Raw genomic sequence first — 19,651 nt, 5'->3', positions numbered from 1 at the left:
CACACACAAACTACACACACACACACACACACACACACAAGCGCGCAGTGTGTGACCTGTGGAGACCTCCCGTTCAACAAACAAGCCGTGTAATTATATGCCTGCAGGTGGAATGTGCTAGCGATAGCCGAGCCCTTGTTGTCATAAGGACTGGTAGCAGCAGCAGCAGCCCCAATAGCCAACAGACATGAGCTCACTGCCATTACAATGAGAGGCGTGGCAATGCCTGATGTTCCCGTGGAGACAGGGTACACACACACACACACACACACACACACACACACACACACACACACACACACACACACACACACACACACACACACACACACACACACACACACACACACAGGCTTAGAGTGACACCACTGGGAAATTAAACTGGTAGCCCAAAGCAACGCAGCTTTTATTGGCCAATCACAGCTTGATTTTGGATGTGATTGCTTTGCAACTTTGTGTGTGTGTGTGCGTGTGTATCTGTATGTGTGGGTTTGTTTGGTGCAGGACGGTGTGCAGGTGCACATGCACATGCATCCTCTAATTATAATGACAATGTCAGCTGCTGTTGGCGAAATATTCACCAGGCTTGTCAGGCGTTCAACATGAAGTGCAGAGGAGCAATTACTGGGCTATCAAATCATTTTACAGTTGTGTTGCATACACAATGTGTGTGTGTGTGTGTGTGTGTGTGTGTGCGCGCTTGTGTGTGTTTGTGGCTGTCAGAATATTCAGCCTGAAGAATAACCTGTTCCAAAGCAGCTCTGCAACCGGACTTTCAGCTACCAGTAAGCCAGGGTTGTGCTAATTTTAGCAAATTAAAAATGTATTCTTGTCACTCATTGTCTTGTCTACAAACAAAGGCAGTACGTAAAACACCCATGTATGAAAGCAGGAAGATCACAATGCCTTCAAACAACCTCTACTAATAACAGAGAAAAAGCCCGAGGCGTGTGCACTGGAGGCAAAAAGTGAACCATTTTATTACATTAAAATGTTTCATACAAACAATGCATACACACTAGTTTCATATTGCTTCAGACGTAAGTTTCTTTTTCTGTTTTTCCCGTTAAACAACTCTGTAACAAAATGTAAGTACAACATTTATGAAAATATAAATCTCTAAACAGGTAGGTCAGTCCTGACAATACAAAGAATACCATAGAAACATTCATTATACCAGTAGGTCAACTATGAGTTGCAAACATGTAAGTTATTAAAGTCATTCAAGTTACTGAACATACAATAATACCGTTTACTGGTTTCCATATGGACACATTCAAATATATTCTTAAATTGGCATTCCAATATATTTCATAAGAGGACTCTTTTTTTCAACTTTTTAGCAAAGATAGCACATTGTCTCTATCATAAACATAATCACAGTCCAACACTAGAACAATTTGGTAACAATATAATTACAGTACAAGCCTCAAAAACAAATGAGACAATCAACATAATCCAACACAAACTATAACTGGGACTTTGGTAATTACATGGTATAGTATTCTTTTTCAATTTAGAAACTCTTCTGTTGGAGGGAAATCAAGTATTTTAAAGCTTGACGCTGCTACCCGGTTTGAAATTATTAAGGGCCATTTATCTGGACTGTTCAAAACTAGTAAACATACAATAAGATGGAATAGCCCTTAAAAAGTATATGTCAAAGTGTAAGTATGGTTATCAATCATGCCTGATAGATGACTGGTCCCTCCGGACGCAGACAAAAATTGTGTTTTGGGTCGTACAAACATGCTTTAAAAGAAGCAATCAAGATGTCTGCAAGGTACAACCTTATAGACTTTCTCATATAATCTTAGTTTGTCAGCAAACCAGATCTCACCAGCTTTATTTCAGTCTGTATAATGTTACCAGAGTCGTATTTCTATGGGCTCATTAGAGGGTCAAAAAGATTATGTGCTTGAGAAATGATGTGGTTGCATGTCATTCTTTTGAATCTGTGAGAGAACTTCTAATATTCAGATTTAATGTCCTTTAACGTCTTTTCATCTGAGTAGATCAGAAGTGTATAAACCAGCAATGGATGCGTTTCAGCAAAAAGCCTTCATCAGCGTTCACTGATTCATTATTTTTGTCTTTGCTGACGCATCTGTTGCTGGTCCGTACGCTGCTGCTCTAACCCAGATGAAAACACGTTAAAGGCAGGGCTCGTAATTTTCTCCAGATACACAGATACAGATTTTGGTTGAAATTGTCTTTAGAGCCTGACAGACATTAAAAACTCATGTGCTCTGAAAATGGAACGAAGAAAATCCGTCATCTGTAGCAGTTGTAAGCCTGTAAAAACTTTGACCAATGTCTGCCAAGAGGTACCAATCTGATGAACCAATCACACCTCCCTGTCTCCCTGCTCGTTCTCTACCAAATGCATGCACAAGCCCGACACTCAAAGCATGAGCTGAGGTCAGCTTCTGGACCAATGGTGATTGTGCATGTAAGTGAGGGGTGTGGCTTTTGAGGGAGGACAGAGGGGAGGGGGTGGGTGCAGACTGAGCACTGAGGGAATGCTACTTTCAAAATCATGCTAGTTTTCGGAAATTACCAACCCCGCCTTTAATTGCAGATTTGAATTAAAGTATTAATAGATGAACATGTGTTGTTCAATGTAACTATTGGTGATTCATTTGGCTTTAAATAAGGAAAACGTACGTACTATAAACATAAAAGAAACTGCTCTGAATTCCTAATAGCAATTGTTTTGCAGATCCTTATAATAAATTCAATTTGTTCTACATTTTATCTAAAGTCAACTACTATCTTTACCTACACATTCACAATCTTGAGTCATGCATGCACATTTTTCTGCATGAGCAGATTCATAACCAAAGGTTTTAAAATGATTTCCTCAAATCATTCAACAAGCACAGATTCTGACTGACCCTCGTTAGATTCCATGTATTTCTTGTCTCTGCCACGTGTTTTTATATTGTCTACAGGCGTATGAAGAGAGACTTAAGCATTTATGTCAATTAGATGTAGCCTGCAACCAGGTTGACCTTGTGTATTTTTGCAGGCGAATCCGAAACCCATTTTAAGACAACTCTAGATCACTTTAAACTTTTTATTTTATACAATGTTTCATATAAATAAATCTAACAATTTCTCATAAAACCACCCATAAAGTGCTTCCTTCTACAGTCTGAACCTCTAAATATATCCACCACATTGTTTCTGTGAAACACTGGGCTAATCGCTCTTTTTTTTTTCTACCGTAACATTTGAACAAACTCCACTAAACCTAAAGCGAACACTGTTTAAGGCGTGAATGTGTATGGTGCTATGCTACACTGTATGCTCAATAGTGGTGTTTCCCTTAACACAAACAGCACACAAACTGATGGAACTGCAAGTAAATTCACATCAAATTCACGTAAACTGTTCCTAGACGTTTCTACAGCTATCATTACAAAGAGCAATGCCATCAATCTCCCATGTTGTTGACTGGTTTTCAGTACATTTACTGTTCTGATTTAACATCAATGCAAGTATTATGTAACTGTGTGTATACTGTGTTTACAAATTCCCTGCTTTTTCACATATCTTGTAATCTGCACATAAAGAACATTTTAAATTCCAGGCACTCACTTTGATTGCATTAAGCACAACATAACATTTTTAAGGAGTTGCACAAATTGCAGCAGCCAAAAAGGGATATGTACATATGTTCATAGTTCTTCCTTTTTGTACAGTACTGACTGATGTTGATACAAACATAAATAAAGTCTCTTTTTTTAAGGAAAACATCATGATTTAATGTGCACAAAGAAAATAAAAATCGTGTACAATGAAAGTGGCTAAGATCACTGGAATGGCTTTGAAAATGTTCCACCAAGACATTTGAATAACTTTGTTCTTCAAATGCAAAAGGACACATAATGGTAAACTAATAACTCACAGATTTACATTTTTCTTCTTTTCAAAAACGTTTTTTGTCTAACAGTCTTCGTGTGTAAAACAAAGAGAAACTGTATCATATGTTGGAAGTAAGGAATACATCATTTGAGTGCAGCGTTTAAAAGGTCGGCCCATTAACTACCCAGAGGGCTGACATCTGCAGCTGAATCACGTGGCTGTAAACAAGAATCAACTGCAAACCCAGAGATTCTAAACTTTGTCGCCTGTCCTACCCGCCTGTCTCCACCCACTTCCGGTCCTTTTAATCACTGCAGCAGTTCAGTCTTTTTTGTTGGTGTGGTCGACTCACCTTCACCAGAGTCGGACACATTGATTGGACTGTCCCTGGAGAAGACTTCTGTTGACTCCCTCCAGGTGCAATCGGCTACGGTCTTAAAGGAATGGTTGCCACATTTGGGCCGCACTTTCTGCGAAGCGTTGTTGACAATCTGTCGGCTGTTGGAGGTGGCTATCTTTATCTTGAGGGCAGCATCCACACGGTCCACTACTGTGTATGTGCCAATGCTTCCATCCTCAAAGCCAATGATGATGTTCAGTGCTCGCTGGGAAAGACACAAGAAGGTCGGTGTCTTGTATAGGGAGCATGTACCGATGCTTTTACCATCTGCAAGGCGCATTACTATCAGATTAGACACGACACCAGCATCGTCATCTTCATCACAGTTCCGAAAGCAGATATAAACTAAATAACGTCCATCTCTTGATAATTTTTGCCGCCATATTATACCAGCAGCATTGACAAGCCTCAGCTTCCCACTGTGAAGATCCAGGACATTAATATTCTCATCACCTTTAGAGACAATTCCTAGTTTCCCATTGGGTGAGATCTGGAAGTCCTCTAGATTTTTGAGGAAGTTGGTCGGCAGCTGGACTCTCCGACACACCGACTCATCTGCCACACTCCAAATGATAACAGTCTCTGTTGATGTGATGAAGACGACACAGTCTGGGCAGTCAGGGATGAGCTTGAAGTTGACGATGGTGATGCCATCATCACAAACAAATTTCTTGGAAACGCTGCCTGACCACAGGCTGACAGCAAGGAGCTTGTTTTTGGAGGTTCCCACTAGGAAAGTGTTTGCAGTGGTGACCAGTGCATTCTGTAGGGTGACTAAAATGTTGCAGACTTTGTGCCCAGTTGCAAGCCTCCAGACTCTGGAAGCATTCTGTTCACATAGGGACACCACAAACTGGTCGTTGTGGGTGATTAGCAGCTGTGATATTCTTTGCCCGTTGATACGGAAGATGTTTTCTCCAGTTGTGGTTTGCCAGATGTACTGACTGGATTTGTCATCCGAAGTAACCATGAGATCCCCTGAGGAGCTAAGGACACAGTTCTCCACTATGCCTTCATGTTTAAAGACAGTCTCAATAAAGCCAGTTCCAAAGTTCCACTTGTGGACAGCCTCTGAGCCGTCCATAGTAAACACATAATCTTCTCTCCCTGATAGCTGCAAGGTCTGGATCTTCTTGCCTGTTTTGTCAATATTGGACATGGCGGTGATGATGTCAATGTCCCATACAGACAGCACTCCACTACTGGCAACGGAAAGAAGCATATTGTGGTGGACAGATTTGATGAGTTTGACGATAGCCCCTGAGATCTCAATAAGGCTTGCCATGCACTGTCCACTGTCCCTCCTCCAGACAAAGATGGAGGAGGTGTTTTCCATGGAGGCCACAATGCTTTGTCCATTCTTGGAGAGAACAGCAGCCACAAAGCGTTCAGTACGTTTGGCTTTGAACTTCTCTAACATTTTCCATACTTTTGTGTCCAGAACCTCAATACTTCTGGCCTTGCAGATGAGAATGGAGCGCTGGTCTTCAGATAACTCAATGCCAACCACCTCACTGTCATCCCCTCTACAATCGTAGTCCTCCATCAACCGTGGGTTGGTGACCTCTTTGGTGTTCCATACTGACAAACTTCCTTCATTGTCAATCATCACCATTTGGTGAAGTGTGTCCAGAACTAGGATGGACTTTACAAATCCCCCAGAAAACTCAGAGGTCACAGTGGATAACTTATCCCCATTTCCCAGATGAAAGATGGATGCAGTGTTGAGGTACTGGCCACAGAAGGCATACATTCCATCTGGAGAGCACTGGACACAAGTAACTTCATACCAGCAATGGAACTGGTAGAGGGGCCAACCGTAGAGTAGGTCAATAACATTGACGTCTTTGCTGGCCTCAAGCCATGCCAAGGCATGATGGGTGGACAAAGTAAAGCCATTGATAAACGCTACTCCACCAGCAACCCCACTATGCTTGGACCCCTTGATTTCAACCTCAGATAAAAGGCAGGACTTGTGATTATCATAGATGAGTAGTGTGTTTTTGGTTGTGGCCACGACCAGATACTTTTCATCTGTCGTTAGCCTGATTCCTAGCACAACAGATCTTGCTGTGTCGATCTGCCTAAGAAGCTGTCTACTCTCTACATCCCAGGTACTAACAGACCCATCTTCCAGTGCTACAAGGACTATGTTTGGGGCTAGAGTGGGCAAGACCTCCACAATCTGCATGTAGCTAGAGCACAGAGGAAGCCTCTCTGGACTGTAGGTGACATCCATAGAAGAGTGGAGAGGCACAATGGAGCAGTACTTCGGGCCATCTTTATCACACTCCAACAGAAGGTGTCTGAGCTTGGGGAGGGAGGTGACAACTGGCAGAAGCCTTTGCTGCAGTTCTGCAGAGAGAGATGCAGGGTTTTTCAGCACTTTCACCTTGATGCTGCGGAGAGTGGTGGCCAGAAACTTCAGTTCTTTTTCTTGGGTGTAGCTGTAAGCAAGGTCAATGTCTGTTAAAGCCTTTTCAAACTGGCCAATCTTGATCATTGTGTAAAGCCAGCTGAAGTTCATGATGACACCGAACATGAGGTCATCAGTGCGCCCACTCCTGGTAAGGTGGTACACCAGCTCTGTCATCTTCCTGTGGTTGACAAAGAAAATGTCTGGCTCCAAAAGGTTGCACTGGAACACCCAAGGCTGCTCAGGAGTTTGTCGGTCATATGAGTACTTGTCAGAGGATGCTTTTTCGTGTGACTGTTGATTGTGGGGGTTTTTATGATGCGATATATTAAGGGAAGTGAAATGGTTGTTATCGTAAGTGAAGATCTTCTTCCTTCCACCTGACCATGCCCCGAGAAAGTACTCAGCTAGGAGGCTGTGCATTTGGTGGACATCTTCTTCATTGCTAAGATACAGCTTCTGAGCAATCAAATGCAGGTGTCTGTTGGCCCAAACCATCAAGGTGACATTGCGTACTTGACGTTCCACCAAATAACCATCAAGCTCCTCTTTGAGCCTTGCAACCAAATCACAAGATATTCGCAAGGGATTTTTCAGGTAAGTTGCCACAATGACATCACCTAGAACTATATTATCAAGGGACAGAATGTCTTCAAGCTCAACCTCAGTTAGCCCAGCCTTGGCCATTGTGATGTACCCTAATGCTCTGAAGACAAATCGTTGGCCTAGCTTGTTTTCCACTGAGTAAAAAAGCTGTTCTATGCTTTCATGTACCGTGGAGCACAGGGACCTGTCATCCACATCTTTGTGAGACCTCCAATGAACTACTTCTCTGTAGATGAGGTTAACAAACATGGGCAACGTACACTTGGCAAGTGCCTCATTTACATAGATCTGTTGGCCTGAGGTGACCTTCCTCTTCACCCCGAGCAACTGCTGTTTTAACGTTTGACTGCAGACCTTGCGGTCCCTCTGACTTAATTCCACATACTGTCCCTCATCATGGATGAGGTGCCGAAGCTTCTGCAGGATGCCATGTTTATTGGGCAACGTTGAGACTACTATGCGGACAGTCCGAGGCAGGTGTATGGGGAGCCACCAAAGCTTACGAACTTCATCCGAGTCTGAGAGCTGCTCAAGGGCATCAAGAACAATTACCAAGGGTCTGTGGAAAGAAGATTCCCCCAGAAGATTAATTAGCAGCTCCTTCATCTCCTGGATCTTGTTAGGCAAAAAGTGAATCAGGCAGCGGTAGTTTAGTGCAATCTGTTCACAAATGCTCTGGAGGAGGGTGCGTAGGTCTGTGGATAGCTGGCTGGAGCCAATAAAACGGACAATGACCACTGGATCTGTTTCAGGGCCCATCTCTGTCTGCAGCCATGTGTAGGCCTAAAAAACACAGCATTGAGAGTTGATTGTTAGAATATGAGTACAATATATTATGGGTACAATAGTTCATGGTACAAACACACAGTAAGCTAGACTGCAAATTTTTTTTTCGTTTTTCTTACTTTTTAAAAATATTTTCTCTAGGTAAAATGAGAGAAACACAGTCATTGATACATGGTTAGAGAAACAGTCAAACAACCAGGATAACCATAGCTCCAGAATGACGGCAGAGGAATCTAAATGTTATTTTAACCATATGAGACAGGACTCATTAGCACAGCAAGAAAACTTTCTTTGTCTTTCTTTTCTACTTTTTCCTTAACAACAGTGTGTTACATTTTCAGTCAGTAAAACAGATACTTAAAAAATTCTATGAATCACTACCACTCCTATTTTGAGGCTTTGTTGTAACATTGACTCCATTCATGAATTCATAAATTGGCTATGATGGCTTCCTGGGAGACATCCAGAGGACATCAAGAGGCTATTTGACATTTTTAGGGCAACAGTGATGACGCGTACTTCACATTTAGCTTTGTTCATGTGTGTGCGTGTGTGTGTGTGTGTGTGTGTGTGTGTGTGTGTGTGTGTGTGTGTGTGTGTGTGTGTGTGTGTGTGTGTGTGTGTGTGTGTGTGTGGAGCAGTATCTATCAGGGGGGATATTTCATATTTTAAAGTTTTAAATTCTGTGATTATCAGGGACCAACTCAGTAATTAATCAACACTGAAATGGTATCATGTCAGCCTGCTGACTTCACAAGCTTAAATCTCAACAGAGGCTCTGATGACTCATTTCTGTGCTGGTACTGGTGAAACGTATCACAGCTGATCTGGATCTGTTCAAATGTGAGATTTTCACAGACACAGAAATGAGTTTTAAATTGTTGAAATGTCATGAATATGGTTCATTTGTTTCCAACCTGCTTCGACTTCTCTCTGTATCATCTCACTGTGTATGCATTTATCACACCGGCATCAGCTGGTAAAAGCACGTGACATCATTCAGAAACTTTTCAGTAACATACCAGCCTGCTGTAGACTTAGCCAAACAAACTCCTTTAAACAGCTCTGAGTTCCTTCTAAAAATGGAAGATACACGAGAGGTGAAACGCATGCACCCCCCTTTGGTGTTTTCGTCTGACTCACACAGTATGGGGCGTCATAACACAGCACGCACTGTGCAGCCACAAACACACATCCGCTAAATGAACAGCGTGTATGTTACATTGTCAAAGCACACATGAGGCATTTTTTGTAGATGACAGCAAACTTGTTAGTCACTGAAAGAGTTCAGTTTTTTGTCCATAAAGTAGAAGTCTCTGATGAGAGGTTACACATACTGCTATTTAAATGATGACCCTTTATACTGTTTTCACTCAGATTTGTAAAAGCACTTCGCTACTGTCTAAATGAAAAGGAGTCGCTGCTTTTATTATTATTATTTAGATCCATGGAGGTGCTTTTTGATTTGTTAGTGCTGTTAAAGTACACAGTTTGAGTCATGGCTAGCTGAGGAGTGAAATAGTTGCATTATAAAATGAACTTTTATTTGCCCATCCGGAAAACGATCTGATCCATGACAAAAATCCGTAATCCAATCCTAACGTGGGATTTGTGAGCCATTGCATTGCTAGCTATACTCAAACTGTGCCCAGAAGCCATTTCACTGTGAGGAGGTAATTACATAGTGCTGTTTTTATGCTTTCATAGTCTATTGAACAAAACATCTGATATATTCTTTATACAAAAAACTCCACAGGATTTTCACTCCGCAAAGTGAAGGTCAATACTCATAATGAAATAATCCCCTTATCTCTTTAACACTATTCTTCTCTTTGACACTTTGTTATATTAAGCTAACTCCTTTCAGTGTGAGTATGCACTCGTGAGATGTGCAAACACTGACAGACAGATCTGTATGCAATACAAAGCTCTTCCCGGAGTACAACAAATGTGAGACACTTTGACCTCTTGGATCAGTGGTTTGAATTATGTATCAAACACACATCATCATCAGCTCCATTCTTACTTTTATTCTTACCACACTGAGGAGGCCTGCTCAGTAGTTTCAGTTTGTGTTTGGATTTTAAAGGAAAAATAAGTAAGATATCTACTGGATATTTCCATTCCAGTCCAGAATGGTCCGTATTTGTGCAGACCAGAGGAAGTAGGCGGTTTTAAGGCAACCTCACACGGACGTTTTGGACACCCCTCGGTTTGCCAGACATGAGAAAAGTTATCACCGCTAACCAACAAGTGTTACAGCGATGAAATTAGGCAAGCGAACTGGTTCAGATAGAAGTGATTGTACCCGAACTAAAAAGCCTCTGCATTTTTCTAATAAGCTCCACGAGCAGGAACGTGCCTCAATATTGGAGATGCTTTTGAAAAATGGAGAGAGGTTAGAACGCAGAACGGTTTGAAGACCGATGCAGAGCTGGCTAAACACTGAAGCTTCAGTGTCTGCTTCATGGCAAGCTGTGTGCACTGTATGGACTCTAGGGAGGAGACGGCTCGGGGAGACGGCTCTCTCAAAAGTTTTGAATTTGGACTGCAGTACCAATTTTAAACACTAGGTGTCAGAGTTACATATTGGTGCTTTTAGTGTTGCAAACTTTCTTAAACTCATTTCTTAAAATGTTCATGGTTTGACTCATTGTTCCTTATTACTGCAGGTGAATGAAAAAACAATATTTAAATGTCTAAACTTCTAAACGTCTTTTCTGCCTGACACCATTTGCACATTCTAAAACAGACTTTTCCTCGACTGCAAAAGAACAACGCCTATAATCAACTATTTATTAAGGATACATACATTAGTCCTTTTTAAGCTTTTGTGTTTCTAATGTCTGCAACACACAAGCTGCTGTTTCTTATTGAATTACACTACAAAGAAAACACAGATCAGGCAGCGCACAGGCCCACAGGACACCTGTCTTTGAGCAGATCCAGTGAGCTGAGCTCAAAAGTAAAGTCATAAAGACTCCCGGGTTCAGGTGAACCAAACCAAACAGCTCAGGTGTGAATTACACCCTGCAGACTTGAGCGTAGAGTAGCAACACAGAAGCTTCAGAACACTTCTACCTTTATCCTGCAGCTCTTGAAGTCCGGCTTATATCGAAAAACAAACTTCTCTCTGATGTTTGGATTTCAAAGTTCTACTTTTTGTTTTAACTTGCAGTAAAAAGAAAAAAGTGGCCAAAGAAATCTGAATAAAACTTCTTCGATGTGGTTCAAGAAGCTACGATGACATGATGTGGTCTTCTTTCAGTCGTGATGAGGTGTACAGCTTCATCTAAAGCAGACCATATGTGACATTGGCAGCCTACTCACACACTAATACACACAAGCTTCAGAGCAGTAACGTTGTTTGAGGCATCAGTTGGCTCATCTGAGTGGGTTCATACAATCAATACATTCATTTTAGCCAAACAGGCGTTTTTTTGGGGCCAATTTTAAAGGGCAAACTTTGGATAAAAACTAAGATTTAGCTTCCAGGAAACTCTAAAAAAAAAAACAACAACTGATGATTTGAGACAGCTGGTGTTCCCTTTTTTTCTCTTTCCAAAACCTTGTTTCCACTTGAGGAAACAGAATCAGCATGCTAGAAGGAAGCTTTGAAAACATCCACCTGGTGCTGGAAAAACATGAAAGATGCTTGATAATGTTATGGAACGGAAATCAGGGCATGGTTGGAAGAAGCAGGTAAACTCCCCTGATGGAAACGCGAGAGACACAGTCCTACTGGAGGGGATTCATTTCTCGCAAGAATTTGTTAAAATATCGGCTGACTAAAGAGTTTTAAAATCACATTATTTAACCGCAGTCTGACTTCCTGTTCCGGGGTTGTCACATTCTGTCCAGCTTGACGCGTGTCTGCAGCGTACTCCGTCAAAAAACGGACTTGTAGAGTATTTGAAACGGAGTGGAGCGCGGTGGCGCTGGTGACACGCTCCGGAGAAGGACCGCGGCGCCCGCTGTGGAAACACAATGATTGACCAGAGTGGCAGCAAACTACGGCGTGGCGGTCAGTCAAGCGCTGTGCAAGGAGTAGGCGGAAATTGGGGGTAAGGGGGCCAAATCTGACACCAATAAGTTATAGAATAGTAAATGACTGGATGGTGCTCGTCCAGCCCTAAATGTGGAGGAGAGAAACCTTGATAACATAACTTTAACTAGATGTTTTTCTTGGTGTCAGATCATTTATTACATGATGAGCATGAACACTGTTTGGAGGGCCCCCCTGTGAGTTTATGCATTGGGCCCAAACAGACTCGCCCCTGTATACACCTCTACACTGACCTTAGATGTTGTGATTTTGCTGTTACAAAAAAAACTGATTGTATCAGTGTGACAGTTATTGCGAAGGCAGGACAGGAGGGGTAGATCTGTGGGTGTGATCCAGCCAGATGGCACGCACACAACCAGGAGAATAATGTGCATGTGTACGCAAACACACCGAGCTGCACACACATTTACCAACAGACATGTATACCATCTCAACAGATGTTAACACATGAGAGCGGACAAAACGCACACCCATGAAGGCGTATGCAGATGCGCACACACACACACACACACACACACACACACACACACACACACACACACACACACACACACACACACACACACACACACACACACACACACACACACGGCTTCACAGGGAAGGAAAAGACGGGCATGGCCGCGGTCATTTGGCAGACACACAGATGGTCAAGCGAGCGTTGGATGAGAGGAGATGAACAGTTTGAACGCCCACTCGTACTCTGGTGTACAAAGACAGACACATGCTGAGATCAGAGAGACAGATGAGCTCAAGCAGGATGACAAGGAGCAGCAAACGTGAGACATTAGAGGGGTGAATATCAAACAAAAAAAGAGAAACACCATTATCTAAAAATGATCACATCTGTTCTGATATCAGCATCTATCATCAGAACAACCTTATACCGATACCAGTATATTATTATTAGGATATAAATATTTATACCAGTATGGAGATTTGGAATGAAGGCACTTTTTTGTGTACAGTTATTTTTGAGCCTGGAATAAAATGAACTCTTTTTTACCCGAAATGTTAACCTCTTCAAATCAGCAGACTAAACACTCTAAAGAGATAATGGTGAGTATTTAGGTGTAAAACACAATTTGGTCATTGTTGCTGAAAATGAGGAAGAACCATGTTTTTTTTTGTCAACCTTCATAGGCCCTCCCCGCGCGACTGGGCCCCAGGAAACGTTGCCCTTTATCCCCCCTTTATGGGCGGCCTTGGCTGCTGCTAATGTCATCTTAGGTTCTTCGCAGACGCGCAACTTGATTTTACTTTTGTAGTTGCATGGGGGGCCAAATTGAACCAAAAGTTCACTTCCTCCCAAAATCAAACTTGACCCAGCAATGGGGAAACTAAACGAAGCTCCTCAGCATACACGAGTGAGAGAGATGAATCCAACAACTCTCCTGATGTACGTTTTTTTTTCTTTTAAGATTTATTTTGGGGGCTTTTTATGTCAGAAACAGGGGGAGAAAGAGACTTGGGATTGACACAAGACACTTAACCCCAAATTGCTCCCGCTGCTTCAGTGGTGGTGTATGAATGGGATTAGTTACTTCTGATGGATGATACTACATAGCGATCACTACCATCAGTGGGTGTGACATGTGGTGTAAAAGCGCTTTGAGTAGTCGGAAGACTGGAAAAGCTATATAAGCTCAAGTCCATTTACCATTTACATGCAGGAAAGGAGCCACAGGTCGGCTTGGAACCCGGGCCGCCCACACTCGAGGGCTTCAGCCTCTTTATCTGGACAAGCGCACTAACCATGATGCTACTGGCTACCCTCTAGTGTAAATGTATAATTTCTAGATTTATTTATTTTCTATGTTATGGCTGTCAGTCAAACTATGAGAGAAAGTTATTTTGATACCTTCCCTGATGCCAGGCAATCACATCACATCCATCTTTAATTAGCAGTTCACAGCTGTTACTCAGTCTGCGCCAGAGAATTCTGTTTTTATTTAGCTCCTCTGTCTCACCTGTTTTGCCACCTCTGAAAGCAGCAGCGTCTTCCCCGTGCATGGCCCCCCATACACCACCAGGGGGCTCGTTCTGCTCCCTTTAGACGGCATCAGATACTCTTGAATGTAATCCAGCGACTCGGTCTTGAACTCGAAGAGCGTCGAGTAGCTTTTGCACAGCGACAGGTGCTGCAGGATCTCGTCGTACAGCGGGTCGGTCTCCGTGTCGAAGTTCTGCTGCACCGTGGCCTGGATGATGTCCACCATGTCCTCGTAGAACTGTTTACACAGACCCTCCACATAGTTGCTCTCCACTTCCTGCGAGTAGCCCAGTTTCATGTCGCAGTGCGTGACCGAGGAGTAGACGCGGAGGTTGGAGGCGGCGACGACGGTGGGGATGAACTCGTCCCGGACCTTCAGAAGGCGTTCGTAGGCTTCCTGATTGCGCATGACGCGGTCGGCGCTCACCACGATGTCCATGTAGCGGGTCATCTCAGGGATTTTGGCGAAGCGGTCAAAGTTGGAGATCTTGCGAATGTAGCAGACGCATTTCCTGAGAAAGGCTGGAGTTTGTTTCCCAAGAGCGAAGTCGAGTTCATCCTCCAAGGCTGAGAAAAAGAACAAATACAGTTTTGACATTTCTTATATGATGTCTAAGACGTCTTCCTGAAAATTCTCTATTTGTAAAAACTAAAGAAAAGTGGTGGCTTAAATGTGATAAAGACCACAGCTGGGTTATTATCTCCGACTTGCAGAGATAAATGTCTATCAAATGTAGGATTTGCATTTGGCTGGACAGATTTTCCGAGCCCTTTAGCCCGCGATTACACCGATTTCTCCTGAGCCTCATTTAAGTAGAAACAAAGTTGATAAAAATCTCATAAGCCAGCACCGCTGAGCTGTATCAGCGGCTGACTGGAACTCTGCCAGTATCTCCCGTGTAGTTTTGCTCACATGCGTACTGGAGCAGCTTAATTAGGAGGGGGAGAGAAGTGTGAAAGGAAAGTTCCAAGAGAAGAAACAACTTTCTCCATGTAGTTAAAACCCAGCCCGGCTCAGAAGCCCAATGTGAACATTTAGAGAGGACTCAAACTGGAACTTCCTGACACGACCTTTTGCAAATGAATATATAGAAGTGTAGCTGCAGTGGCTTAATAAGCTTTTATTATACTTCATGAACAGGCTGCTTGCTGCCGTCATGGAGCCCTAATGACACCAAAAAAAAGTATAAACCGTACAAAAGCGGGCGTAAAAGTATTTATAACAAAATATGAAAGAACAGTTAGAGAGTGTCTTTTCTGAACATAAATTCAGAAGTTATATTTAAATTCATGAAGTTATATGTTAAAAGTATTCAGAAATGCTTCGACTTCTGTCAACATCTGAGAAGTTAACTTAAGTCGGCTCATCGCTGTCAAAGGCTGCACACTTGTGTTTCTCCTCCTTCAAAATAAAAGCACAGATGTCATACTGTCTGCAAGAGGAAACTGAAACTCTCAGAGCAGAGAAGCTAATATTTCACAGATGAAGTGAGGGCAGCGAGCGTCCGTTGCTGCGTGATATCTGACACTCGCATTCTGTTATGACAAGCTGTTGTTTCTTTTTTTAAGATATATATTTTTGATGGCACTCGTATATGTCCATACTGTACTATCTGCTTTATGAGAACAGAGCCACTACTCATAGACTAGGACTTGTCATTATGTGTCTCTATCCTCTCCTACAATGACAGGCTGAGAAATTAAAAAGAGGATGTCTTTTAAGGGTCGCTCAGCGCTGTCAAAACAATTCCGCAATAACTTTGTGATTCCAAAAATGGAGAGAGTTTTAATATGAAGCCAGAGAAGCTGCTTGTCAATGGGCAAGGCAGACAAATGCTTGGGGCCCAAGACCAGTCCCTGAGGGATTACACGCTTAAAAGTTTGTAAATGAAAGTCAACAAAGAAAGATTAAGAGGAATAATTTGCCTATAGGAGAGAGAAAAGACACAGGAAGAAAAAGGAAGAGGAAGTAAGTGTTAGGACAGTGGCAGACATGATGGGGATGAACGCTGGTTGGAGGCCGCCCCAATTGATTTTTGCCTCGGGCCAAAACAGACTCTAGAATCACCACTGTATGAAGCACAATGAGCTCTGTATATATATAAAAAAAAAATAGTGGGAGAGACTTGTTCAAATATCAGAAACCTTTTTTTTGTCTCTTTTGCACCAACACAAGAAAGAAAAAGTCATTATAACTGTTTTTGTTTTCTACTTCTGATGTTTGATTTGATATAAGAGAGCTAAGTTTGACCACTTCAGGGAAAATGACGATTCTCAAGAACCACAGTGACAAAACAATATGAATTTCATGACATAGGACATACAGTATAGAGTTGCGCGATAATCTGCTAAAATGTCACTTGTTGAAAAGTCACTTTGAAAATCTTTGCAACACACTGTGAGGGGAACATACAGTGTGATCGATCAATCACTGTCAGCTGAGCTGAGTCTGATGGATCCTGATTGCATCTCATCATCAAGTGGACGCTCCAAACAACAGTTGAGGTGAGATTGTTTTCTCATGAAGGTTAAAGCACCATACAAGCTCAAGCCCATTCTCTCTCCCTGATTTCCGACTCTATCCATTGTCCTATCTCTGAGAAAAAGCCTAAAAAAAGAAGAAAAAATAAAAGGAGGGATCTAACAATCTGACGTAAAAGGATATAAAAACGACAGAAAAAGAAACGAACCAGAGCAGAGAAATTTCTTGGCTTGAGGGCTCTTCATGGTCCCTTTCTCCTGGAGCTGCAGCACGGCTGTCCTGAAGATCCTCTTGATCTCCTCCGACACGTTCCTCCAGGCCTTGTCGTTCTTGGTCTTGGCTGCGCTGCTCGACTCCATCTGAGACGGGAGACGGGAGGGCAGCGAGAGGGCAGTGTGAGTTTACAGTTCAGATGAAGGGCTGTCAATGTGCACCGAGGGGAATCACGTTTTCTTTACTAAGAGAGAATATTAGTCCGTGTTTAATCTCGGAAAGATTCATTTAAAATGTCTAATGTTGGCTGAACGGCTCGAATCTCTCTTTCAAATATTTACTGGAACGACTCACTCTGATAGATTCTGCTGTATGATGGAGACTTTGAGAGATTATTAAAATATGAAACATTCAAATCTGAATTTCTTTTTGCCAATGGGCCAAAGTTTAAAGTATGGAGACAGTATGGACAGTTATCTGATTGGATAAGATGCATTCCATCAGTGCTGATAAAGAGACTTTTACCTGCATGTATCACTCTGTTCTGATGATTAAGACAGTGAATTAATGTTACTTGTGAAATATCACTTAAATATAAAAGTCTCTGGACAAGATAAGAAAACTGATTTAATTCATTTGGTGTAGAATAAACTCAAAAACATTTTTATAGGCACTTTTTGAACCTTGATTTGGAAAACAGTTCAGCACATCATTTCAAAAGGTCCTAAGATAAAGTGTAAAGCTGCATTTCTTTTCCTTGAGCACATATTTTATGTTTCTGGAGGAGAATTCATTAACGATGAAGCTCAAGGACGAGAATCCATTTAAGGTACTTTCAAAATCTCAGTTTAGTTGCATGTTTATCTGTAAAATAACAAACAATTTCCTTTTCAACACATTCATGATCAGCATGTCTGCTGGACTCACAGAGTTCTGGTAGTTCTTGAGCATCTGGGCTTTGGGTTTGAGGTAGTATGCGGGTGGCACAGAGTTTTCATCCCTGCAGTACCACTCCTCTAAGATGTGTGTGTCCAGCCCCGCCTCCACAGCTGCATCCAAGATCATCTCAAATTCGGCAGACTCCACCTCCCCTGGCACTCGGATGCTGCCATACTTTTCTCCCACCAGACCCTGAAGGGGGGGGGGGGGACGGGACGGACGAGGAAGTAAGGATAATGGGGAGGGAAAGAAGGAAGAGAGAGAGACACATGAAATATGATTCAACTTGATCCGAAAAAAAGTACAATTCATTTGGATTAGTGGCGCAGGGTGAAGTCATGATACAAATAGTGAGACTTCTTTCAGGCAATTTCAAACCACACGTTTAACTTTGGTGTCATTTAGACATCCAACAGTCAAGGAGGAATGTATTTTTGTACTCTGTGATGTATTCTGAGGACTCTTTCTTGCATTAATATTAGCTTTAAATCACAGCCACATATATACATATACTGTATATATATATATATATATATATATATATATATATATATATATATATATACTGAGTCGATAAAAAAGGAACATTTGCACCACTCCTCCCACGGAGAAACACAAACATCTATGGTAAGTGTTGCAAATAACTTTAAATATAAAAAGTGAGAAAAACTCAAGTGTGTTCAGAGAATGCCATCTGCCCAACATACTTCACACACTACCAAATATAACTCTCGTTATGTATCATAATGAAAGAGAATTTAAAGCCTTGATGCTAGCCGTAGATGACTTTGTTGTTCAGCCATTGTATTCCCCTAGTCAATAGAGAAAGTTCCTGCTGTTGAATCTCACTGAGTACCTCCTAAAGTCTGTTCAGAAAGTACAATGCCTCTGCTGTATTGGAACATGGTCTCTGCAGTGGAAACACACGGAGTACCCCCTCAAGCCCCTGGTCTCTTTAGAAAGTTCCTACAAATGTGCCTACAAAATCTCAGTCTCAACAGAAAGTACCTTCTAAAATCCCAGTACTTTCGGAAAGTAAAACCCCCTACCAGAGAGCTTTAAGGTGATAAAATAAAGTCACTTTGGCTTTAGTTTGGATCTGGTCCCTGCAGTGGAAACCAAAGAGAACCTTCTTCAATGGTCCCTTGGAGATGTCCCTGCTTTGGAAAGACGACTGAGTACCTCCCTAAGGACCCTAGTTCCTGGTGAAAGTTGGTGGAACTGCACTTACTGCAAGTACAGACATATGTCTCAGTCACACAAGTTTCGGCGTTGGAATCGCACTGAGCACCTCCTAAAGTCCCCATAGTATCAGAAAGTACTATCAGGGACCTTTTGGTTTTTTAAAAGTCACTTTGACTTAGTTTGAATCTGGTACTTGAAGAGGAAACAGACTGAATTCCTCCAAAAGTCCACAGTTGTGTTTCCAACTCAGAAGTCTCGGTAACACAAATGAGTTCCTCCTAAAGTCGCTGGTTCCTGCAAAAGTTTCTGCAGTGGAAATGTATCTTATACCCGCTCTCACTGTAACCTCTCTGCATCTACTGATGCATTTGAATTGTTACTGTTTGTTACCGTTTGTATTTTAGCCTTTGGGTGTAACATAACAATAGTATAAAAACTGAATTACCCTAAGAGTGTATCTCAAAGCCAGCTTTCTTTTTTCTTCTTAATCATTTATTGTTTTCAGTAAGAAAAAAGCTGATTCGTTCTGCTGTTGCACTACGAATGCTTGAATGACACACTGTTATGTAAAACAGGCAGCCTTGGCCAAATTTCCTAATGCCCCGTAATCAGTGGTATTAATGAAACGAGCAGATTTGCTTGAAATGTGGAACAGATGGCACCTTTTTGAATGAAAGGAAATTAATACTTCATGA

The 19,651-nt window shown here is 42.0% G+C and overlaps 1 protein-coding gene across 1 annotated transcript in view; it reads right to left on the bottom strand.

Annotated features, from left to right (window-relative positions):
- Positions 1-3,124: 3,124 nt before the first annotated feature.
- LOC132958488 (NACHT and WD repeat domain-containing protein 2) overlaps positions 3,125-19,651 on the bottom strand; it is a 50,903-nt gene continuing 34,376 nt past the window's right edge. The window contains 4 exon segments of the mRNA XM_061031347.1: positions 3,125-8,075; positions 14,115-14,704; positions 16,828-16,978; positions 17,760-17,963. Of these exon segments, the coding sequence (XP_060887330.1) occupies positions 4,179-8,075; positions 14,115-14,704; positions 16,828-16,978; positions 17,760-17,963 (4,842 nt within the window). The 3' untranslated portion in view covers positions 3,125-4,178.

The sequence above is a fragment of the Labrus mixtus genome, chromosome 23, assembly GCF_963584025.1.
Source record: "Labrus mixtus chromosome 23, fLabMix1.1, whole genome shotgun sequence".
In the NCBI taxonomy this organism is placed as follows: Eukaryota; Metazoa; Chordata; class Actinopteri; order Labriformes; family Labridae; genus Labrus; species Labrus mixtus.
This window is presented reverse-complemented; position numbering and strand designations above follow the sequence as displayed.